Genomic DNA, 26477 nt, shown 5'->3' on the forward strand with positions numbered 1-26477 from the left:
TCTGTGCAACAGAGTCAGGGTATATGCAGCAGTTTGGGCCGCCTGGCTTGTTGCGAACTGTGTGAAAACTATTTCTTCCTAACAAAGACAGCCAACTTCGCCAAACGGGGGATGATTTAACAAAAGCTCATTTGCAAAAAAAGCACAATCGTTGCACGAATTAACCTAACCATAAACATCAATGCCTTTCTTAAAATCAATACACAGAAGTATATATTTTTAAACCTGCATATTTAGTTAAAAGAACCTGTCAATATTAAACTACGGAAATTATGTCACTTCTCTTGCGTTCATTGCACGCAGTGTCAGGGTATATGCAACTGTTTGGGCTGCCTGGCTCGTTGCGAACTAATTTGCCAGAATTTTATGTAATTATGACATAACATTGAAGGTTGTGCAATGTAACAGGAATATTTAGACTTATGGATGCCACCCATTAGATAAAATACGGAACGGTTCCGTATTTCACTGAAAGAATAAACGTTTTGTTTTCTAAACGATAGTTTCCGTATTTGACCATATTAATGACCTAAGGCTCGTATTTCTGTGTGTTATTATGTTATAATTAAGTCTATGATTTGATAGAGCAGTCTGACTGAGCGGTGGTAGGCAGCAGCAGGCTCGTAAGCATTCATTCAAACAGCACTTTTGTGCATTTGCCAGCAGCACTTCGCTGTGCTTCAAGCATTGAGCTGTTTCTGACTTCAAGCCTATCAACTCCCGAGATTAGGCTGGTGTAACCGATGTGAAATGGCTAGCTAGTTAGCGGTGTGCGCGCTAATAGCGTTTCAATCGGTGACGTCACTTGCTCTGAGACCTTGAAGTAATTGTTCCCCTTGCTCTGCAAGGGCCACGGCTTTTGTGGAGCGATGGGTAACGATGCTTCGAGGGTGGCTGTTGTCGATGTGTTCCTGGTTCGAGCCCAGGTAGGGGCGAGGAGAGGGACGGAAGCTATACTGTTACACTGGCAATACTAAAGTGCCTATAAGAACATCCAATAGTCAAAGGTATATGAAATACAAATGGTATATAGAGAGAGTCCTATAATAACTACAACCTAAAACTTCTTACCTGGGAATATTGAAGACTCGTGTTAAAAGGAACCACCAGCTTTCATATGTTCTCATGTTCTGAGCAAGGAACTTAAACGTTAGCTTTTTTACATGGCACATATTGCAGTTTTACTTTCTTCTCCAACACTTTGTTTTTGCATTATTTAAACCAAATTGAACTTTTCATTATTTATTTCAGGTTAAATTGATTTTGATGTATTATATTAAGTTAAAATAAGTGTTCATTTAGTATTGTTGTAATTGTCATTATTACAAATAAATATATACATGTTAAAAAAATCGGCCGATTTGAATCGGTATCGGCTTTTTTTGGCCCTCCAATAATCAGTATCGGCGTTGAAAAATCATAATCGGTCGATCTCTAGTTTCCATGCCATCTGCCAGTGAGTTTTCCATGGATAGGATTCGCCCCTTTGCCTCATCCAGGCGCCCCGTGTTGATGGTTATCTTGTTGTTGATGTCAGGCAAAGCATTTTCCAGGGTTGTCTCCTTGCCCCCTATCGCGCTGAGCTGAGAGTTAATGCCATCTAGTTTGATGTAGAGTTCTGTACATTGGGATCTCAGCTCTGAAAGGATGTCTTCGACAGAGTGCGAGGTTGGCAGTTGTTGGGCCTTGGGAGGGGATGGGTCATCTTGCTCCTGGCTAATGGCGCTTGCTTTTTCTGAAGCTAGCTCTTAAAGGCTTTTTCCGCGGCTATTGCTCGAATCCGGGTAAAGATGTCACCATGACTTTTTGACTAAAGCTAATGGAGTTTTAACTTTAAGTGGGAGGTAAGATTAAGAATTGGAAACGACTTGTTGTACTTAGTTCATGTGGCCATTTTGTTCAAGGGTTACTTGACTTCCCCCCCCATAATACTGTTTTAAATACCTCAATGGACCGTAAAGGGAATCACACTACAAAAACTATCACTCTCATGCTCTTGTGGAAATCACTAATATCATGGATATATTTGAACTAGTGGATATATGGAGGCTTTAATATCCTGACCTAGTGAGATATACATGGTGGAGGTTTAATATCCTGACCTAGTGAGATATACATGGTGGAGGCTTTAATATCCTGACCTAGTGAGATATACAGTGGGGAGAACAAGTATTTGATACACTGCCGATTATGCAGGTTTTCCTACTTACAAAGCATGTAGAGGTCTGTAATTCTTATCATAGGTACACTTCAACTGTGAGAGACGGAATCTAAAACAAAAATCCAGAAAATCACATTGTATGATTTTTAAGTAATTAATTTGCATTTTATTGCATGACATAAGTATTTGATACATCAGAAAAGCAGAACTTAATATTTGGTACAGAAACCTTTTGTTTGCAATTACAGAGATCATACGTTTCCTGTAGTTCTTGACCAGGTTTGCACACACTGCAGCAGGGATTTTGGCCCACTCCTCCATACAGACCTTCTCCAGATCCTTCAGGTTTCGGGGCTGTCGCTGGGCAGTATGGACTTTCAGCTCCCTCCAAAGATTGTCTATTGGGTTCAGGTCTGGAGACTGGCTAGGCCACTCCAGGACCTTGAGATGCTTCTTACGGAGCCACTCCTTAGTTCCCCTGGCTGTGTGTTTCGGGTCGTTGTCATGCTGGAAGACCTAGCCACGACCCATCTTCAATGCTCTTACTGAGGGAAGGAGGTTGTTGGCCAAGATCTCGCGATACATGGCCCCATCCATCCTCCCTCAATACGTTGCAGTCGTCCTGTCCCCTTTGCAGAAAAGCATCCCCAAAGAATGATGTTTCCACCTCCATGCTTCACGGTTGGGATGGTGTTCTTGGGGTTGTACTCATCCTTCTTCTTCCTCCAAACACGGCGAGTGGAGTTTAGACCAAAAAGCTCTATTTTTGTCTCATCAGACCACATGACCTTCTCCCATTCCTCCTCTGGATCCCCCAGATGGTCATTGGCAAACTTCAGATGGCCCTGGACGTGCGCTGGCTTGAGCAGGGGGACCTTGCGTGCGCTGCAGGATTTTAATCCATGACGGCGTAGTGTGTTACTAATGGTTTTCTTTGAGACTGAGGTCCCAGCTCTCTTCAGGTCATTGATCAGGTCTTGCCGTGTAGTTCTGGGCTGATCCCTCACCTTCCTCATGATCATTGATGCCCCACGAGGTGAGATCTTGCATGGAGCCCCAGACCGGTGAAGATTGACCGTCATCTTGAACTTCTTCCATTTTCTAATAATTGCGGCAACAGTTGTTGCCTTCTCACCAAGCTGCTTGCCTATTGTCCTGTAGCCCATCCCAGCCTTGTGCAGGTCTACAATTTTATCCCTGATGTCCTTACACAGCTCTCTGGTCTTGGCCATTGTGGAGTGTTTGGAGTCTGTTTGATTGAGTGTGTGGACAGGTGTCTTTTATACAGGTAAGGAGTTCAAACAGGTGCAGTTAATACAGGTAATGAGTGGAGAACAGGAGGGCTTCTTAAAGGAAAAACGAACAGGTCTGTGAGAGCCAAAATTCTTACTGGTTGGTAGGTGATCAAATACTTATGTCATGCAATAAAATGCAAATTAGTTACTTAAAAATCATACAATGTGATTTTCTGGATTTTTGTTTTAGATTCCGTCTCACAGTTGAAGTGTACCTATGATAAAAATTACAGACCTCTACATGCTTTGTAAGTAGGAAAACCTGCAAAATCGGAAGTGTATCAAATACTTGTTCTCCCCACTGTACATGGTGGAGGCTTAATATCCTGACCTAGTGAGATATACATGGTGGAGGCTCAATCAAGCTAGTCATCTTGACGTTGGCACCAAAAGTTTAAAAAGTGTTGAAAGGGGACAGAATGCGGTCGGACCATCAGATAGTATTACTCTTACTGAATTTCCAAGTGGGCGAGGATATTGGAAATTTTATCAAAGCCTATAGGATGATAACTTGTTTCTAACTAGGACAGAATAATTTATTACTGACTTTTTCCGACATAACATAGGTACAGCAGATCCCCATATTGTATGGGACACTTTTAAATGTGCCTTTAGAGGCCATGCAATTCAGTACTCAGCTCTAAAACAAAAGCAATTTAGGTCAAAAGAGTATATTAACAAAGGAAATTGAAGGTCTAACAGAACAGATGGCAATTAAAACTGTACCATAGAGACTCAGAATAAGTTAGAGGAAAAACAAAAAGAAATGGAGGAAGTTATTGAAGAAAGATCAAGTGTAATATATTATAAAAATTAAGCAAACTGGATGGAATATGGGGAAAAATGCACCAAATTTTTTTTTTTTTATCTTCGACATAGAAATGCTACCAGAAATAATTTACTGAAACTTGTTACAAATGACGGAGTCACCGATGATTCACCAAATTATATTTTGAAAGAGGAAGCAAAGTCCTTTAGGCATATGTTTTCATCTCAGTCTCCATCTCCGCTAACCAACGCTAATTGTATGGATTTGTTTTCTATTAATAATGTCAAATTAACAGCTCTACAGAAAGACTCATGTGAAGGTGAAATTACAGAGGAGGAACTTCTTGATGCAATTAAAGCCTTTAAGGCTGGGAAAAATCCAGGGCTGGATGGCATACCAGTTGAGGTATACCAAACTTTTTTTGATATACTCAGAGGACCGTTATTAGCATGTTTTATCCACTCCTATGTAAATGGTAGATTATCGGACACTCAACAAGGTCTGATTTCATTATTACTGAAACAGGATACAAGTGGGAAATATAAAGAACCAGTCCATTTAAAAAAATTGGGGTCCCCTTACACTTCAGTGTTGTGATGCAAAAATTCTAGCAACATATATAGTGCATAGAATTAAAAAGGTATTGTTGGATATTATTATTTCTAATCAGGCAGGTTTTTTACATGGGCGATACATTGGAGAAATATAAGACAAGTACTGGAAACAATAGAACGTTATGAAAAATCTGGGAAACCAGGCCTGCTATTCATAGCTGATTTTGAAACGTTTTTTTGTTGGACTGGAGTTTATATATAAATGCCTGGAGCATTTAAATTTAGGAGAATCTCTTATAAAATGGGTTAAAGTCATGTATAGTTAGTTACCCTAGGTGTAAAATAGTAAATAATGGCTACTTCTCTGAAAGTTTTAAACTGTCAAGAGGAGTAAAACAAGGTTGTCCACTATCGGCATATCTATTTATTATGGCCATCAAAATGTTAGCTATTAAAATGAGATCCAACAATAATAAGGGGTTAGAAATCCAGGGCTTAAAAACAAAGGTGTCATTGTACGCTAATGATTCATGTTTTATTTTAAATGCACAAATTGAATCCCTCCACAGCCTCATAGAGGATCTAGATACGTTTTCTAACTTCTCTGGATTACAACCAAATAAGGACAAGTGTATTATATTACATTTTGGATCACTAAACTTTTACATTACCGTGTAGTTTACCAATTAAATGGTCTGACAGTGATGTGGACATACTCGGTATACATATCCCGAAAGAAAGAAATAATCTCACTACAATACATTTTTATAGAAAGTTAGCAAAAATAGATAAGATCTTGCTACCGTAGTCTATTTGTGGAACAGTCCTCCTGATTAACTCTTTAGTCATGTCCCAGTTTGCTTATGGTCTTGCCTACACCTAGTGACCTATTTTTTTTAAATTATTTGAGTAGAAAAATATTCAATTCTATTTGGAACGGCAAGCCAGACAAAATTAAACTATTTTATATAATGAATATGAGTTCAGAGGGCAGAAATGATTGAATATTAATGCATTAGACCTCTCACTAAAGGCTTCAGTCATACAAAAGTTATACTAAAATCCGAACTGGTTCTCTAGTAGATTAGTAAGAATGTCTCACCCCATGTTCAAGAATGACATTTTTCCCTTTATTCAAATTACAACCATGGGCTTTCAGTTATTTAAAAAGGAACTAATCTCCCAAATATCACTTTTTAAAACAAGCCATAAAAAGTTGGTTGCAATTTCAATTTAATCCACCAGAAAAAAAACAGAACAAATCATACAACAAATATTGTTGTTAAACTCAAATATAGTAATAGATTAAAAAAACATTATACCTCCCCTTTTTTTAAATCTTTTTTTTAATAATCTTTAAATGATATCATAAATAGTACTGGTGGAGTTACGTCACACATGCAGCTAACACAAATATATGGAAATGTCTGCTCTACTCAAAATTACAACCAACTAATTGCAACGTTACTGCAAAAATTGAAGAGGCAAGTGGAAGGGGGGAAAAAGTAAGGAACTTGTCTGTCGGCCCTGCATTAAAGACCCTAATTGGTTAAAGAAAATTGTGATGAATAAAAAAGTATACCAGTTTCATATAAGGACCAAAAAATTGACAGCTGTGCCATATAAATTGCAAAATAGTTGGGAAGAGATTTTAGATGTACCGATTCCATGGCACATTGTTTATGAAATGGTACGCAAAACAATGCCAGATCCAAACTTTGAATTTTTACATTTAAATTATTATACAAAATTCTTGCAACCATTAGAATGTTATATATATATGGGGGATACAACCTTCACAGCTCTGCAGAGTTTTGTTGGAAAGAGACTGTCATTAGATAATTTGTTTTGGTAGTGTAGTGCATACACTACAGTACTATAGTGTATACACACTCACTCCAATTATACAAAGTGGGTACAGGTGATTTGAACAGGAAATACTAGACCGACTGTATGGGTTTCCCCCCCCCCCCCCCCACACACACACACACACACACACACACACACACACACACAATTATGGACAGTAACAATGAGCAAAAAATGATCGTCATAATACTTTCATTTTAGGAGAAGGGGGGGATTCAACTTCATATGCAAGTAGATATAGTTTACCCTAGCAGTTTTTCATTTTTACATGGTGGGTAAAATTGCTAATCATTTTAAATCCCGAATTAATGGCACAGTCGGAAGGAGAAGTTTCATTTCCAAAAGTTTTTGAGACAGGGGTGTCACCAAAATGTGTTGTATTCATTAGGTATGTCGTAGCTAACTTTCAAAGATGCATTAAAAGCTCAAAACCTTTTTCAACAAAAATGACAATTATGGCAATAACTGTCCATTTGCATGACAAATTGTTTTAACCAAAAATGTCCATTATATCACAGCCCCATCACACACTCACACACACATATAATAGATAAAGCCCAACTGATAAAGATGAGAGAGACTCATAGTAAATGCTTATGGTGTCAAAGTGGAGAAGTTCTGTAGCACTGCAGTTGTTGAAACCTCACAGAGGAAGACAAAGTGCAGTGAGGAAACCTGCCTTTATGTTGAAACAGAGAACAACTGTGGTTACATGTACAGTCTCCTATCTGTCAGGCTGCAGACAGGTTAATTGTGGGGGGGGGGGGGGACGGGACAAGAGAAAGTTCACCCTAACAGCCATCAAATTGTCCCCAGTGATCTGTTTGTGATTTCAAACTATCACAAATAGTCAAAATTCACAGTGAGTGGAATGGCGGGAGCCTGTTTAACGATTGGCCGACAGGGGTTCTAAAGTTCCAAATCCTGTGTGACATCACAATGCCTTTGTTAGCATTTCTTAGCACATTTATTATTTTTAAGTTCAGAAAGGAAGGGGGATATCTAGTCAGTTGTACAACTGAATGCCTTCAGCTTAAATGTGTCTTCTGCATTTAACCCAACCTCTGAATCAGAGAGGTGCGGGGGGGCTGCCTTAATCCACGTCTTCGGCGCCCGGGGAACAGTGGGTTAACTGCCTTGTTCAGGGGCAGAACGACAGATTTTTACCTTGTCAGCTCGGGGATTCGATCCAGCAACCTTTCGGTTACTGGCCCAACGCTCTAGCACCCATTGTGTTTGCTGCTGGTTAGGGCTGGGCGATATGGCCTCAATCATCTCTCTATTTTTTTAATTCTATGGGTAATTCACGATAGATATATCTCGATTTAAAACAAAACATTTTCTCTAAATAAGCTTTGTAGTACAATTAAAGGTAAAATGCACTGCATTTCAAACAGTCAGCAATAATCGAATGAATTCAGGGCTTGTGAAGTTATACCTAAGCTAAATATAAGCCTTCCACAATCATAAGACCCACTAATAATGTAATTATTTTATAAAAATAGTTTAACCTCTTGAGGATACCCTAGGATAGGGGGCGCCACAGCGCATTTTGAAAAAAAATCGTTCCCATTTTCAACGGCCTACTAATCAAACTCAGAAGATAGGGCATGCATATACTTATTATATATGGATAGAAAACACTCTAAAGTTTCTAAAACTGTTTGAATGGTGTCTGTGAGTATAACAGAACTCATTTGGCAGGCAAAACCCTGAGACATTTTCTGACAGGAAGTGGATACCTGATGTGTTGTATTGACTTTAAACCTATCCCATTGAAAAACACAGGGGTTTAGGAATATTTTGGCACTTCCTATTGCTTCCACTAGATGTCGCCAGTCCTTTCACAGTGGTTTGAGCCTTATAGAGTCAAAACTCAGTGAATGACAGGAGTTTGAAATTGGTCACAGGGGATGGGCCATCACCATTATGACGCCGGCGGCCATGTCTGCCCCCACCTTTGGAAACGGTTTTAAAGGCCATGACATCATCCCCCTCGAATCTTATTGGCTCTCTTGGTGTTAGAGGCCCTGAACATTTATTTTATACAACGTTTGACATGTTTGAACGAACCTACATGCGCGAGGATTGCTTTCATTATGAAGTGCAGAGCTGCGTTTGGAGAGAGCCATAGGACGCGCTACCAACATCAGGCTAATGGAACGTGAAGTATGGACTTTTTGACCGAAAATACATCTGTTGTGGACCTGGGATGCTTTCTGATGAAGACAACTAAAGGTCGGCGATTATTGACAATATTATAGAAGATGAGATGGTTCATACTGTTGCGTCCAAGATGGCGCCGAGCACTGTATATTAGCTGATTTTCTGAGTATCGCATCTCCTTTTATCGCAAAGTGTGATTACCCAGTAAAGTTAATTTAAAATCTGGTATGACGGGTGTTCTCAAGAGATATTCATCTATAAATGTTAGATTGACAATATACATTTAAAAAATCGTTATAGTATAGCAATTTATTGAAACGTAGCATTGTTTACCGGGACGCTTTTGAGGGGAAATTAGGTAGTCAACGTCAGACAGAGATGTAAAATGCTGTTTTTATATATAAATATGACCTTTATTGAACAAAAGAATGCATGCATTGTATAACATGATGTCCTAGGGGTGCCATCTGATGAAGTTTGTAAAAGGTTAGTGCTACATTTAGCTGTTTATTGATAATATGTGATGGAAGTGGTTGGTCGGAAAATGGCTATGAAGCTGCTTTTTACGATGGACTCATCTAATATAATCTAATGATTTGCTTTTCCTGTAAAACCTTTTTGAAATCGGACGACGTGGGTCGATTCAGGAGAGGTGTATCTATAAAAAAAAAAAATATATATTTTTTATTTTTGTAAAAAATTATGATAATTTTTTAATGCTAATTGGCGATATGATTTTTCGCTGGATTTTGATCCCGCTAACGGGATCAGATGCTCAAGAGGTTTTAACCTGCTTTTTTTGCAATAATCACTGATCTGTTTTATAAAAATGCCCTTTTTGTTACAGATGTAACCAGAACCATGCAAAATGCACATTCACTAATAATGACCAACTTCTGGTAGCAGACATTATAGAAAACTAACACGTCTCATAAATAATCTCTCAAGCACACGTGGTAACGCAATTCTGCCCGCGACAGAAACTGAACATTAATTTTCCATATTTGTTGTTGTGAGTGGCAGGAGGAGGAGCTTGGTGTGTGGGGGAGGAGCTTGGTGTGTGGGGGAGGAGCTTGGCGTGTGGGGGAGGAGCTTGGCGTGTGGGGGAGGAGCTTGGTGTGTGTGTGTGTGCGTGTGTGTGTGTGTGTGTGTGTGTGTGTGTAAATGGGAAGGAGCGAAGGAGACGTGACCAAAGACAACATAAGAACAAGCTGACATAAAAAATATATATATATTTAAAAAAAAAAATAGATTCTTGCGATACATGCATTTGCATATCTTAGTAAAACATACATTTGAATGAATTTGATATATCGCCCAGCCCTACTGCTGGTAATACCATTTACGGTATGAAACGGTATGAAGGAATGGAAATCTGGATAGTTCCCAACCCTAATACACTATAGGGACCACGCCTACATTGACCTGTCCCCTCTAACCTCTGACATGTAACAGATCTCCTTCCAGCCAGTGGAGATCATCCCTAAAGCCCCTTCCCTCTCTCCCCTCTCCTCCCCAGGACCCAGTCGCAGGTCTCCTCCCAGCCAGTGGAGATCAGCCCTAAAGCCCCTTCCCTCTCCTCCCCAGGACCCAGTCACAGGTCTCCTCCCAGCCAGTGGATATCATCCCTAAAGCCCCTTCCCTCTCTCCTATCACCTCCCCAGGACCCAGTCACAGATCTCCTCCCAGCCAGTGGAGATCAGCCCTAAAGCCCCTTCCCTCTCTCCCCTCTCCTCCCCAGGACCCAGTCACAGGTCTCCTCCCAGCCAGTGGAGATCAGCCTGATGCCTGGGTGAGAGACAACGTGTACAGCATCCTGTCTGTCTGGGCTCTCAGTCTGGCCTACAGGAAGAATGCAGACAGAGATGAAGACAAGGCTAAGGCCTACGAACTGGAACAGGTACTGTGTGTGTGTCTGCGCGCCTGTGTGTGTGATTATTTATTTATTTTTTTTTTTTTTGTATTTTTTTTTTTTGTGTGCCAGGTGGCAAAGCCTTAGTTGTCTTGTTTCTCTTCCTGGCTAGCGAGTCCTCTGGTCTGTCTGCCTGCTGATTGGGAGGTGTATGGCTGCTTGTTGATGACTTCTCTCTCCTCTTCTCTATTCTCTCTCCCCCCCAGAGTGTGGTGAAACTAATGAGAGGTGTTCTACAGTGCATTATGAGACAGGTAGGTACGACGCACAGGTTCTAGCTGGACAAGATGTAAACACCTTATAAGACAATGAGCCATTCTAAGACATTCTAAAGGCTCATACATGCGTAATACATACATGTTCCCCTCTCTCTCTCACTCACACTCTCTTCTGTATCCCTTCACCTCTCTCTTTCCTATTATTTCCTCTCTCTCACTCACTCACACTCTCTTCTGTATCCCTTCACCTCTCTCTTTCCTATTATTTCCTCTCTCTCTCTCACTCACACTCTCTTCTGTATCCCTTCACCTCTCTCTTTCCTATTATTTCCTCTCTCTCTCTCACTCACACTCTCTTCTGTATCCCTTCACCTCTCTCTTTCCTATTATTTCCTCTCTCTCTCTCTCACTCACACACTCACTCACTCACTCACTCACTCAGCTGGACAAGGTGGAGAAGTTTAAGTACACTAAGAGCACCACGGACTGCCTCCATGCTAAGTACAACACCAGGACCTGTGCTACCGTGGTGGGGGACGATCAGTGGGGACACCTCCAAGTGGACGCTACCTCTCTGTTCCTGCTGTTCCTCGCTCAGATGACTGCCTCAGGTAGAGGGGACACTCCATGACTGTCTTCCACTCCTCACTTAATCCTCATGTTTTGAGTCTCCAGTTGCCGTACCAACTACAAGTCAATCAAATGTATTTTTTGTGACGTTTTTTTATAATTGTTGAACTCGTATTTACCCATGCTTCATGTGTCTGTCCTGCAGGACTCCATATCGTCTACACTCAAGATGAGGTGGATGTGGTACAGAATCTCATGTTCTACATCGAGGCAGCTTACAAAGTGGCTGTACGTTTCTCTTCAGTCTCTATCTAGTGTTTATGAACTGTCATAGGAGTTAATATGGAGGTTATATGCCTTCATAGTTCTACATCGAGGCAGCTCACAAAGTGGCTGTACGTTTCTCTTCAGTCTCTATGTAGTGTTTATGAACTGTCATAGGAGTTAATATGGAGGTTATATGCCTTCATAGTTCTACATCGAGGCAGCTCACAAAGTGGATGTAAGTTTCTGTTTAAATTCAAAGACGTGAAGAAGCAAACTGTGGATGTTGTAGCATCTATATAGTGCTAATATAGACTTTATGAACGTTCTGTACAGCTCTATAATGTCATTTAAGTGGTTGGTAATTTAATTTAAAATGGAACCCTTCTGCTTACTCACTCTGCTACTTACAGTGGTTATGAAGACCTTATGAATGCTCTACCAAGCTCTATAAATCCTTTATGAATTCTACTCTACTCTTACAGGACTACGGGATGTGGGAGCGAGGAGACAAGACGAACCAGGGGATCCCTGAGCTCAACGCTAGCTCCATTGGCATGGCTAAAGTGAGAATACACACACACACAGGGAGGAGAGGTTATGATGAAGGTAATTCCTTGTGTCGTATTGTGGTCTGTATGGGAAAGCCTATAAAGATGACTGACACTGCTGAAAAAGCCTGCCACAAACAGATAACCTTTATCAAGCTATGATCAAAAGAGTGGAGCAACAAAGAACACGCCCCCCCACACACACACACACACACACACACACACACACACACACACACACACACACACACACACACACAAGCACCTGACCTGCTTGCGGAACACTCTGAACATTCCGTACTCATTCACCCCTCTCATTTACCCCTCCATTCATCCCACTCTTCCCGTCGCTGTCTTTTCATTAATTATTCCTGTTCAGTCAATCAAATGTATTTTATAAAGCCCTTTTTACATCATCCGATGTCACAAAGTGCTATACAGAAACCCAGCCTAAAACACCAAACAGCAAGCAATGCAGATGTAGAAGCATGGTGGTTAGGAAACACTCCCTAGAAAGGCCAAAACCTAGGAAGAAACCTAGAGAAGAACCAGGCTCTGAGGGGTAGTCAGTCCTCTACTGGCTGTACTGGGTAGAGGAACCGGGCTCTGAGGAGTGGTCAGTCCTCTACTGGCTGTACTGGGTAGAGGAACCAGGCTCTGAGGGGTAGTCAGTCCTCTACTGGCTGTACTGGGTAGAGGAACCAGGCTCTGAGGGGTAGTCAGTCCTCTACTGGCTGTACTGGGTAGAGGAACCGGGCTCTGAGGGGTAGTCAGTCCTCTACTGGCTGTACTGGGTAGAAGAACCAGGCTCTGAGGGGTGGTCAGTCCTCTACTGGCTGTACTGGGTAGAGGAACCGGGCTCTGAGGGGTGGTCAGTCCTCTACTGGCTGTACTGGGTAGAGGAACCGGGCTCTGAGGGGTAGTCAGTCCTCTACTGGCTGTACTGGGTAGAGGAACCAGGCTCTGAGGGGTGGTCAGTCCTCTACTGGCTGTACTGGGTAGAGGAACCGGGCTCTGAGGGGTGGTCAGTCCTCTACTGGCTGTACTGGGTAGAGGAACCGGGCTCTGAGGAGTGGTCAGTCCTCTACTGGCTGTACTGGGTAGAGGAACCGGGCTCTGAGGGGTGGTCAGTCCTCTACTGGCTGTACTGGGTAGAGGAACCGGGCTCTGAGGGGTGGTCAGTCCTCTACTGGCTGTACTGGGTAGAGGAACCGGGCTCTGAGGGGTAGTCAGTCCTCTACTGGCTGTACTGGGTAGAGGAACCGGGCTCTGAGGGGTGACCAGTCCTCTACTGGCTGTACTGGGTAGAGGAACCGGGCTCTGAGGAGTGGTCAGTCCTCTACTGGCTGTACTGGGTAGAGGACCGGGCTCTGAGGGGTGGTCAATCCTCTACTGGCTGTACTGGGTAGAGGAACCAGGCTCTGAGGAGTGGTCAGTCCTCTACTGGCTGTACTGGGTAGAGGAACCGGGCTCTGAGGGGTGGTCAGTCCTCTACTGGCTGTACTGGGTAGAGGAACCAGGCTCTGAGGAGTGGTCAGTCCTCTACTGGCTGTACTGGGTAGAAGAACCAGGCTCTGAGGGGTGGTCAGTCCTCTACTGGCTGTACTGGGTAGAGGAACCAGGCTCTGAGGAGTGGTCAGTCCTCTACTGGCTGTACTGGGTAGAAGAACCAGGCTCTGAGGGGTGGTCAGTCCTCTACTGGCTGTACTGGGTAGAGGAACCGGGCTCTGAGGGGTGGTCAGTCCTCTACTGGCTGTACTGGGTAGAGGAACCGGGCTCTGAGGAGTGGTCAGTCCTCTACTGGCTGTACTGGGTAGAAGAACCAGGCTCTGAGGGGTGGTCAGTCCTCTACTGGCTGTACTGGGTAGAGGAACCGGGCTCTGAGGAGTGGTCAGTCCTCTACTGGCTGTACTGGGTAGAGGAACCGGGCTCTGAGGAGTGGACTGTCCTCTCTTTCACTCCTTTTTTCACCCCTTCTTATGTATCTGGCATGCTGCAATGAAAGAGATGAAGGCCAATCCTCTCACGCACACACGCGTGCACACACGCTCACACACACGCTCACACACAGACACACACACACAAAGCAGCTGAGAATGCATTCATGATGGACAGAGGGTGGGTTTCACACATTTCTTCCGTGAACTCACACACACATTTGTCTGTCATTGGTACGCCTTTGATTGTGTTCGCTAGTATCATGTTCTAAGCGTTGGTTACTGGAGTTTCCATGAATATAAATAGATTAATACTAGTAACAGTTTCTATTCGTTCCTAGAAACCAGCAGCGTAATGTGCCGTTTCTTGTAACCATATCAGTGGAGGCGACATGTAGTTTTTTCCATTTTGTTTCATTATTTTACACCAGCCATCTGTCACCGTCCTTCGGTTTCTACAAGTTTGTCATTTCCACAAAAACAGTTATGATGGTTTGTTGTATCTGATATGTCGTTGTTATGACAGTCTTACGACCTGACATAGTCCTTATGACAGGGCAATGTAGCCCTTATGACAGGGCAATGTAGCCCTTATGAAGATGTTGTATGGTTGGGCAGTATACCGTATATACGGGAATCCGGGGTCTTTTGAAATACCCGCTATATGATTTGTAATATAAATTTGGATATTTGTACTTTTTAAATAAATGCCTGCCGTCAACTAGGTAAATAGTTAAGCAGATAGCGTTCTTAATTTCACCTGTTTTTGATTATTTTTCATTATGAAGCTTAGCGGTAGTTAACCGGTAGTTCCTCACAACAGTTGATTGAGCGAGTCACGCGTGTGCTTCAGAAGGTGAGTCACTCCTACTGCGTAACTGAAGTGAGGTGATCAGCTATACGGTATGTCTTACATTAAGTTAACTATCCAAGATGTGCCAAATTTTAAATAAATTCTCTCCAGCTGTGTTTTTGGTTTTACTAACTTGCTAGTCCAAGAGGCCAGCTTACAAGATGAAAAGCTTCTTGAATCTTGGTAACAGCCCCTCATGGATCAAGAGCCTGTCTACGTTTTGCTGCAAACTGTGAGGAGCTGACTTTATAACTTTATGAGCAGGGTTGTCCGCCCTTGCAATTAGTTTATGTTCGCTTGCGCTTCTTAGCATTTACCTAGCATCTGCTATGGGAATTCTTTAGTACCTGTTAGCATTTATCTTGCATCTACTATGGGAATTCCTTAGTACCTGTTAGCATTTACCTAGCATCTGCTATGGGAATTCCTTAGTACCTGTTAGCATTTACCTAGCATCTGCTATGGGAATTCCTTAGTAACAGTTAGCATTTACCTAGCATCTGCTATGGGAATTCCTTAGTACCTGTTAACATTTACCTAGCATCTACTATGGGAATTCCTTAGTACCTGTTAGCATTTACCTAGCATCTGCTATGGGAATTCCTTAGTACCTGTTAGCATTTACCTAGCATCTGCTATGGGAATTCCTTAGTACCTGTTAGCATTTACCTAGCATCTGCTATGGGAATTCCTTAGTACCTGTTAGCATTTACCTAGCATCTGCTATGGGAATTCCTTAGTACCTGTTAGCATTTTTTTGGCGCTCCGTTATGTGCACCACCAGTAATACGGTATACCTCAGTATGGCACCGGCACGGTATGAAAATCTGGACCAACCGTTATGTAGTCTTTATTATAGTGTTATGTAGCCCTTGTGACAAGGTTGTCTAGGTCTTATGGTGTTACGAGCCCTTATAACAATATTACGCAGCCCTTGTGACAGGGTTAAATAGCCCGTATGGAGGTGTTGAGCAGCCCGTATGGAGGTGTTGAGCAGCCCGTATGGAGTAGTCCTTATGAAGGTGTTGAGCAGCCTGTGTGACGGTGTTATGTAGTCCATATGAAGGTGTTGAGCGGCCCGTGCAGAGGTGTTGAGCGGCCCGTGCGAAGGTGTTATGTAGTCCTTATGAAGGTGTTATGTAGTCCTTATGAAGGTGTTATGTAGTCCTTATGAAGGTGTTATGTAGTCCTTATGAAGGTGTTGTGTCCACAGGCAGCTCTGGAGGCCCTGGATGAACTGAACCTGTTTGGAGCCGGAGGAGGACCAGGGTCTGTGGTGCACGCTCTGGCTGATGATATACAGCACTGTCAGGTACACACACACACACACTAACGCACGTATAGACACACATAATATACATTTCAATTAGTTTTGGCTAAGTTTTCCTTTATCAGAGTTAATAAACAAAAGTGAAATAAAAATGAACAGTAAATATTACACTTACATACATAAGTTCCAAATGAATAAAGACATTTCAAATGTTATATTATGTCTATATACAGTGTTGTAATGATGTGCAAATAGTTAAAGTACAAAAGGGAAAATAAACATAAATATGGGTTGTATTTACGATGGTGTTTGTTCACTGGTTGACCTTTTCTTGTAGCAACAGGTCACACATCTTGCTGCTGTGATGGCACACTGTGGTATTTCACCCAATAGATATGGGAGTTTATCAAAATACGGTTTGTTTTAGAATTCTTTGTGGATCTGTGTAATCTGAGGGAAACGTGTCTCTAATATGCTCTCTCTCCGTCTCTCTCTTTCTCTCTCTCTCTCTCTTTCTGTCTCTTTCTCTCTGTTTCTCTCTCTGTCTCTCTGTCTCTCTGTCTCTCTCCTTAGTCCATCCTCAACTCCATGCTTCCCAGGGCATCTATGTCTAAAGAGGTGGATGCAGGTGTTCTGTCCATCATCTCGTACCCGGCCTTCGCTGTAGAGGACATCTCTATAGTCAACATCACCAAGGAGAAGATCATATCCAAACTACAGGTCAGGACACTTTTATGTCACCCTTATGACAGGGCTGTGCAGTGTTATGTCACCCTTATGACAGCGCTATGCAGTGTCATCCCGTGTTATGTAACCCTTATGGCAGGGAAAATGGCATATATTATATATTGTGTTATGTGTCTCTTGTGACAGGGTTATGCAGTGTTATGTACTATAATGTAACCCTTATGACAGGGCTATGCAGTGTTATGTACTTTAATGTAACCCGTGAAAAGGTTATGTAGTCCATAGAAAACAACACCAAGAAGAAGATGGTATCTGAACTGCAGGTCAGGGTCAGCCAGTTTCTCCCCTAGATTATTATTGGTCAAGTTTTTCCCTTCGTTTGATTTCCATGTGGGGCTCAAATCAACTTTCAGGCCCTTTTTGTTATTTAAGTTGTCCATTTAAATCAAAGTCAAACTCTATTAGGCAGAGTTTGGCTGAGCATATTTACATTTTTATCGCTCTCTTTTCTCAGGGTCGATATGGATGCTGTAGGTTTCTCAGGGATGGACACAAAACGCCTAAAGAGGTAAAAACATGCTCTCTCACTCTCCACCTCCCTCCCTCTGGATGCAATAATAATAATTTAAATTCAGCAGGAACGAGTACTGGAACGAGTTGCAGATGTCTCCATGTTCAGGAAGAACAATGTTATCTGCTGAGAGATCAGATGAAATGATTTGGTCATACAGGCAAAGTTAAAACAATACAAACACTACAAAACAATCACACAAAACATGACCTTAACTGTAGAGAGGCAAGGAAAATGGTACAGTACTAGTGTGCAAAAGCAGATAGTTGACTGGGTAGTGTCGTGTGACTGCGACCTGGTGTTGTTGAAGGCCCGGATGGCAGTGGGAAAAAAGGATTGAATTGATAGATATTAATGAGTTTGACACTCTCTCTCTAACACACACACACAAAGAGATCTCACACACACACACACACACACAAAGAGATCTCTAACACACACACACAAAGAGATCTCTAACACACACACACTGCTAGGTCATCATTCTTACCTTACCTGACGACCGCTCCATGGTGACGATTGCTCCATGGTGACGACCGCTCCATGGTGACGACCGCCCGTCCGAAATGGACCTGGGGCTTTCCCATTAGGACCCGATATGCATAAATAGCATTGTTAAATATAGACACCCGTTTGGAAAGGACCGAAGGACAACTAGACCCGTTCCATATAGACTTGGTTGGATCCAGACCTCGTATGATCCCACCTGAGTGAGGAAAGCAGCAGAAAAGTCCATTTTTAACCTTCCTTATTAACCAGAGCTGATAAAGCTTGAGGTAGAGAGAGGTGATGCTCTAGCAGGGGCCGGGCTGTGTGTGTACACTACCGGTCAGAAGTTTTAGAACACCTACTCATTCAAGGGTTTTTCTTTATTTTTTACTATTTTCTGCATTGTAGAATAATAGTGAAGACCTCAAAACTATGAAATAACACATATGGAATCATGTGGTCACCAACAAATGTTTTAAACAAATCAAAAAATATATTTAATATTTGAGATTCTTCAAAGTAGCTACCCTTTGCCTTGATGACAGCTTTGCACACTCTTGGCATTCTCTCAAACAGCTTCACCTGGAATGCTTTTCCAACAGTCTTGAAGGAGTTCCCACATATGCTGAGCAATTGTTGGCTGCTTTTCCTTCACTCTGCGGACCGACTCATCCCAAATTATCTCAATTTGGTTGAGGTCGGGGGATTGTGGAGGCCAGGTCATCTGATGCAGCACTTCATCCCTCTCCTTCTTGGTAAAATAGCCATTACACAGCCCGGAGGTGTGTTGGATCATTGTCCTGTTGAAAAACAAATGATAGTTCCACTAAGCCCAAAACAGATGGGATGGCGTATCACTGCAGAATTCTGTGGTAGCCATGCTGGTTAAGTGTGCCTTGAATTCTAAATGAATCACAGTGTCAGCAGCAAAGCACCCCCACACCATAACACCTCCTCCTTCATGCTTCACGGTGGGAAATGCACATGCAGAGATTATCCCTTCGCCCACACCGCGTCTCACAAAGACACGGCGGTTGGAACTAAAAATCTCCAATTTGGACTCCAGACCAATGTCCATTGCTCGTGTTTCTTGGTCCAAGCAAGTCTCTTCTTCTTATCGGTGTCCTTTAGTCGTGGTTTCTTTGCAGCAATTTGACCTTGAAGGCCTGATTCACACAGTCTCCTCTGAACAGTTGATGTTGAGATGTGTTTGTTACTTGAACTCTATGAAGGATTTATTTGGGCTGCAATTTCTGAGGCTGGTACCCCTAATGAACTTATCCTCTGCAGCAGAGGTAACTCTGGGTCTTCCTGTCCTGTGGCGGTCCTCATGAGAGCCAGTTTCATCATAGCGCTTGATGGTTATTGGGACTGCACTTGAAGAAACTTTCAAAGTTCTTGAAATTTTCCGTATTGACTGACCTTCATGTCTTAAAGTAATTATGGACTGTTGTTTCTCTTTGCTTATTTGACCTGTTCTTACCATAATATGGACTTAGCCTTACTTGGTAAAAGACCATCTTCTGTATACCCCCTCCCCCTACCATGTCACAACACAACTGATTGGCTAAAACGCATTAAGAAAGAAATTCCAGAAATGAACTTTTAAGAAGGCACACCTGTTACTTGAAATGCATTCCAGGTGACTACCTCATGAAGCTGGTTGAGAGAATGCCAAGAGTGCAAAGCTGTCATCAAGGCAAAGGGTGGCTATTTGAAGAAACTGAAACATAAAACATATTTTGATTTGTTTAACACTTTTTTGGTTACTACATGATTCCATGTGTTATTTCATAGTTTTGATGTCTTCACTATTATTCTACAATGTAGAAAATCATAAAATAAAGAAAAACCTTGAATGAGTAGGTGTTCTAAAACTTTTGACAGGTAATGTAGGCTACTGTAAGTGTGAGCGAGTGAAACGAGAACAGGGAGGAGGGAGAGACGCAATCAAGCAAGCCGACTCGTGCTCTAGTAGACTAATAGCTGCCCTAGTAGACTAATAGCTGCCCTAGTAGACTAATAGCTGCCCTAGTAGACTAATAGCTGCCCCCCTAGTAGACGAATAGCCGCCGCCCTAGTAGACGAATAGCCGCCGCCCTAATAGACGAATAGCCGCCGCCCTGGTAGACGAATAGCCGCCGCCCTGGTAGACGAATAGCCGCCGCCCTGGTAGACGAATAGCCGCCGCCCTGGTAGACGAATAGCCGCCGCCCTGGTAGACGAATAGCCGCCGCCCTGGTAGACGAATAGCCGCCGCCCTGGTAGACGAATAGCCGCCGCCCTGGTAGACTAATAGCCGCCGCCCAGGTAGACTAATAGCCGCCGCCCTGGTAGACTAATAGCCGCCGCCCTGGTAGACTAATAGCCGCCGCCCTGGTAGACTAATAGCCGCCGCCCTGGTAGACTAATAGTCGCCGCCCTGGTAGACTAATAGCCGCCGCCCTGGTAGACTAATAGCCGCCGCCCTAGTAGACGACGAATAGCCGCCGCCCTAGTAGACGACGAATAGCCGCCGCCCTGGTAGACGAATAGCCGCCGCCCTGGTAGACGAATAGCCGCCGCCCTGGTAGACGAATAGCCGCCGCCCTGGTAGACGAATAGCCGCCGCCCTGGTAGACGAATAGCCGCCGCCCTGGTAGACGAATAGCCGCCGCCCTGGTAGACTAATAGCCGCCGCCCTGGTAGACTAATAGCCGCCGCCCTGGTAGACTGATGGCTGCCATCGCTAGGATATTTATAATCTAATATGATTAGGTAGTACCTGTCTTGACTGCATCAAACCCATCACATTTTTTTTTGCTTCATGCGCTTTCTCGTCCTACACAGTTACAAACAACAACAACTCCATTCAGAATATAACGTAGCATCCTACCTGTTGGCTCGTGGTCGTTGTAGCCTATCCTTCTTGAACTTTTAATTCCACCATTTTGATTCCATCTTCCATGATTACATATCTTCTAATGGTTACCCCACATGGAGGCTCTATGACTGCAGCCTATTGCTGCTTTGATAACTCACGATTGGCCAACTACAACAATCGTGAAACATACAGAGCAGCATCATTAATTATACCATTTATCTCTCTCTCTCTACTGCAGCAGTCACGTTCACATCTGTATGGTTCCTTCCTGACAAGTCAGTAAAAATTAGGCTACACATACCCAAGACCCGTGACAATTGTGTCGGAGTCGACCCAGACCCGTGACAATTGTGTCGGAGTCGACCCAGACCCGTGACAATTGTGTCGGAGCCGACCCAGACCCGTGACATTATTTAGAATTCTGGATTCGGACCCGTTATCTCCCACTATCTTTAATTAACATTAAATTGTTAGCTAGCTAACTTGTTATGTGGGATACAGGGATGAAAATGACCATGGCTGGTGAAATAGTCAGTGAAACATTTAGACTAGCGTTAGCTATAGCAGCTTGTCTTCAAATTTGCCTTCAATAGTACTCACTCCAACAACACTGGCTATAGCCTACCTTAAACAAACACAAAGTATATGCAAGTAGTGAAGGCCTGAGTTTATAAAGTATTGTGTACTTAGCTAGCTAGCTAGCTAGCTTAACATACCTTGCTTGCTCCTTGTTGAATATGCTCTCTCATCTCTCCATCCATGATGAGGTGTATTGACAACTGATTAGCTAAATCAAACAACAAACAACATATCGCTATTTATCTGAGAAGTCAGCTGTCAGCTTCAACGATGATTGATGACTAACTAGAAAATGGGAAGACTGTGTTACTATTAGGAGCCCAATCTCAATCCCAATTCACACCCCTTCTCGCCTGTGTACTCGTTCACAAAGATTAAAAGCAGTGGATTGTTGTAACTATTGGTAGACAATTCATCTGCTTTTCCATCTGTGAGGGGAGTGAAGGCACTTGGCCATGGAGATCAAGAAATGGGACACACGTCGAAATGAAAGAGCTAACAAACGACAGCAAGATGCTTCTCACTTCCAACAAGTTCAGAATAAGATATCGATTGCTTTTGCTACCTAAAATAATTCAGAACTTGTGAAATTACTGCAATAATGTTCATATATGTTGAGCACTTTTCATGTCATTTTGGCCAGCTTATAGGCTAATACCCACTGATCAAACAACATCGGAAGAAAGTGTGAACCTGTTATGAACGTTATCTCCAGCATACGACAAAATGACAATCCCACCTACTTGTATTCATAACTCCATTGTTGATCGTAAATGATTAACTTTATACTGCTACATTGCTAACTACGTTAGCTAGCTAATTATTCTGTGTCCAAACCAGCCTGATTTAATTGATTTGTAGCATGTTATCTTGAATTGGGTCAAGTCAGCTGCCACACTCAGGTCAGGGAATTTTGAGCTAGCTTTTTCACGTTGGGCATGCTAGCTAACGTTTTTTTTTTTAAACGTGGAAATTAACCATTTTCCTCAAGTAATCATACAATATATTTACATTACCCTTAAAGTAAAGGGTTTAAAGTATCCAAAACAACAAATCTAGATTTACACAAGAACTGATTTTCGTAGCATTTTGAATTTTTCCAACAATGAGTCGGTGCGACATCCGACAGGTTCTCATATGTTGCGTCACATCTCCTCAGAAAAAATGTCATTCTGGAACTGTACTTTGTTTTATTGCCCTCCTTTTCATCCATCCATCTCCTATTGTTCTCTCCCCATAATTCTGTGGTTCTGTTCCCTCCCTCCCTCCCGTCCCAGGACCCTAACCGTCTATACTATGAGTCTGCTGAGCTGAAGCTCTTTGAGAACATAGAGTGTGAATGGCCCCTGTTCTGGACCTACCTCATACTGGATGGCGTCTTCACCAACAGCCCAGAACAGGTGGCTATATAGCAAGTTAAATAATACTACTAATAATTAGAGGGTGCTTATATAGTCCTGTTTCACTGTATGTACAAGTGGGTAACCTGTATGTGTGAAATGGAAATGTGTTTTTTGCCTTGCTCAAGGGCAGAACAATATATTTTAACCTTGTCAGCTCGGGGATTCGATCCAGCAACTGCCAGGCTACCTGAGCAGGTTATGAACTCTCATAGGAGTTAATATGCCTTCATAGCATTGTCATTACCTGCCATGTCTTTGTTTGTAAACCGTCTAGGTCCAGGAGTACAGGGATGCTCTGGAGGGGATTCTGATCAAACAGAAGGACGGGATCTGTCTACTACCAGAGCTCTACAGTGTTCCACCTGATAGGGTAAGACTGGAAGACCAGGGTGTAGTGGTGGCTTAATGGAACTTTCACAACATTTCCCAGGTTTTCCAGAAGTCCTGGTTGGTAGATTCCCAGAATGGGAAGGGAATAAGCAGGAACTCCAGAATCCTCCAAACATGATTTCTGGAACACTTGGGAGTTTAGCAAGCCTAATCACACATGTGAACCAATGTTGTTTATTACAGGTGGATGAGGAGTATGTAAACCCCCACTCTGTGGAGAGGGTCCCTCTGGGGAAGCTCCCTCTAAAGTGGGGTCAGTCCCTCTACGTACTGGGAAGTCTACTGGCAGAGGTGAGAGGTCACTCACTACACTAGCTAGTGTACACTGTACTACACACGCTACACTAGCTAGTGTACACTGTGCTACACTAGCTAGTGTACACTATACTACACACACTAGCTAGTGAATACTACACTAGCTAGTGTACACACACTACACTAGCTAGTGTACACACACTACACTAGCTAGTGTACACTATACTACACACGCTACACTAAGTAGTGTATACTATGCTACACTTGCTAGTGTACACTATACTACACACGCTACACTAGCTAGTGTATACTATGCTACACTTGCTAGTGTACACTATACTACACACGCTACACTAGCTAGTGTATACTATACTACACACGCTACACTAAGTAGTGTATACTATGCTACACTAGGTAGTGTATACTATACTACACACGCTACACTAGCTAGTGTATACTATGCTACACTAAGTAGTGTATACTATGCAACACTAGGTAGTGTACACTATGCTACAAACACTACAATAGCTGGTGACTAACTGCCGTTGGGTGATAAAGTCCTCTCTCCGGTATTGTATGGTAAAGCTTTGCCCTCTCTCTGTGTTCTACAGGGTTTCCTGGCCCCTGGAGAGATAGATCCTCTCAACCGACGTTTCTCCACCATCCCCAAGCCAGACGTGGTGGTGCAGGGTGAGATATGAAGGCTACATACTGAATAATATGTCTACGTTTTATAAAAGCGTCTGCTAAAGGACCATATTTAAAGGCCAGTTTATACTTGGTCTAACGACATGTCTGTAGACAATTCCAATCTGACAGGTGTCCCTGGTCAAAACAACATGTAATTTATACTCATGTGGAATGTCTGTTGATCGTCGCTGCGACTGGCGGTTTCCTTGTCGCACAGACATGAAAAAGTGAATGTCTCTGTGACTGTCGCAACGTCCGTTGTCGTGGTTACTAGTTACTATAGCAACAATACCAAATCCATCTGACAAGGTGGTGCAGGAGTTCTACAATTATCTTATAGAATGACCTACTTTTATTTTGTCACATTCACAACCGTAAGGTATTTTCTGGAAGCTCGCCATCTTTACCTTGTAAATAATGATGTGGGTTAATTTTCCTGTAATAATTTATAAAATGAGCGGAAGTTATACTCTTGGTCATTATTTGAACTGGTTAGCCAGCTAGCTAGCTAAAAATGAACCAAAATATTATTTAGAAAGTTGCTTGTAGTTGACATTTTACTTAATTTTTAAACAGATGGGTTTATTGGTGTTAAAATAGAGCAAGTATGCTATTCGGGGCACCGGGCTGCTGATGTCACGTAGAGACTGTGGTTTTGTGTCGGGCAAGAATAGAATGTTTTAAGATGTCGCTATGGCGACTGTCTGCAGAAATGTCGATAGACCAACTGTAAACCAGCCTTAATACATACTGTATAATGAATGTAGCTATTAAATATATATACAGTTTGGACACATACTCATTCAAGGGTTTTTTTTCTTTATTTTTATTATTTTCTACATTGTAGAACAATAGTGAAGACAAACTATGAAATAACACATATTGAGTGTTACTGTTTATATTTATTTATTAATCATTTTTTAAGTTTTACATCCCACAATCATCTCATGACATACTTGTTTCTGGGAAGAACCCCACCCCCCAACAGTCAAACACATTTTACAGAGAAAATTACATATTTCTAGCTATTTTCATAGTGAAATAAGTCAGTCAAAACTCCTATGTTTTTAAAATGTATTATCTTCCTCTTCCTGTAGTGTCTATCCTGGCAGAGAACGAGGAGATCCAGGAGTTGTTGATGAAGAATGGGATAGAGGTGGAGACAGTAGCTGACATACACCCCATCCATGTCCAACCTGCTAGAGTCCTCAGCCACATTTACGCACGACTCGGTAAACAAAGAGAGGGAGGGAAGGGAGAAAGTTAGGGAAGAATGGGATAGAGGTGGAGACAGTAGCTGACATACACTCCATCCATGTCCCACCTGCTAGAGTCCTCAGCCACATTTACGTATAACTCAGTAATAAATCTTTCACTACCATAGTAATAAATCTTTCACTACCATACAAAAAAGTTTTTGACGGCAAGAAAACAACATTACAAAAGCAAAAACTGGTGAGCTATTGGAAGCCACTTCTACACCGGGCAGTGACGGCCAGTTTCCCGGACCCTAATCCTAGACTAAAAAGCATGCTGAATATCAAATGAAATTGTATTTGTCACATGCGCCGAATACAACAGGTGTAGACCTTACAGTGAAACACTTACTTGCAAATAACAAATTAAAGAGCAGCAGTAAAATAACAATAGCGAGGCTATGTACAAGGGGTACCGGTACAGAGTCAAAGTGCGGGGATACAGGTTAGTCGAGGTAATTTAGGTAATGTGTACATGTAGGTACAGTTATTAAAGTGACTATGCATAGATGATAACAGAGACTAGCAGCAGTGTAAAAGGGGGGGGGGGGGTCGGCAATGCAAATAGTCTGGGTGCCATTTGATTCGATGTTCAGGAGTCTTATGGCTTGGGGGTAGAAGCGGTTTAGAAGCCTCTTGGACATAGACTTGGCGCAATAGCACCGCTTGCCATGCGGTAGCAGAGAGAACAGTCTATGACCAGGGTGGCTGGAGTCTTTGACCATTTTTAAGGCCTTCCTCTGACACCGCCTGGTATAGAGGTCCTGGATGGCAGGAAGCTTGGTCACAGTGATGTACTGGGCCGTACGCACTACCTTCTGTAGTGCCTTGCGGTCGGAGGCCGAGCAGTTGCTACACAAGGCAGTGATGCAACCAGTCAGGATGCTCTCGATGGTGCAGCTGTA

At 42.6% G+C, this 26477-nt stretch overlaps 1 protein-coding gene across 2 annotated transcripts in view; it reads left to right on the forward strand.

Annotated features, from left to right (window-relative positions):
- Positions 1 to 26477, forward strand: part of phka1a (phosphorylase kinase, alpha 1a (muscle)) — a 53314-nt gene that overhangs the window by 6454 nt on the left and 20383 nt on the right. For both annotated transcript variants that reach the window (XM_014156626.3, XM_014156625.3), the window contains exons 2-14: positions 10556 to 10714; positions 10933 to 10980; positions 11387 to 11555; positions 11720 to 11802; positions 12264 to 12344; positions 16333 to 16431; positions 16963 to 17109; positions 17591 to 17644; positions 22856 to 22978; positions 23256 to 23351; positions 23555 to 23662; positions 24238 to 24316; positions 25414 to 25548. In XM_014156626.3, the coding sequence (XP_014012101.1) occupies positions 10556 to 10714; positions 10933 to 10980; positions 11387 to 11555; positions 11720 to 11802; positions 12264 to 12344; positions 16333 to 16431; positions 16963 to 17109; positions 17591 to 17644; positions 22856 to 22978; positions 23256 to 23351; positions 23555 to 23662; positions 24238 to 24316; positions 25414 to 25548 (1381 nt within the window). The remainder of the gene's footprint in view (positions 1 to 10555; positions 10715 to 10932; positions 10981 to 11386; positions 11556 to 11719; positions 11803 to 12263; positions 12345 to 16332; positions 16432 to 16962; positions 17110 to 17590; positions 17645 to 22855; positions 22979 to 23255; positions 23352 to 23554; positions 23663 to 24237; positions 24317 to 25413; positions 25549 to 26477) is intronic.

Source organism: Salmo salar, chromosome 18, assembly GCF_965601325.2.
Source record: "Salmo salar chromosome 18, fSalSal1, whole genome shotgun sequence".
Classification (NCBI taxonomy): domain Eukaryota; kingdom Metazoa; phylum Chordata; class Actinopteri; order Salmoniformes; family Salmonidae; genus Salmo; species Salmo salar.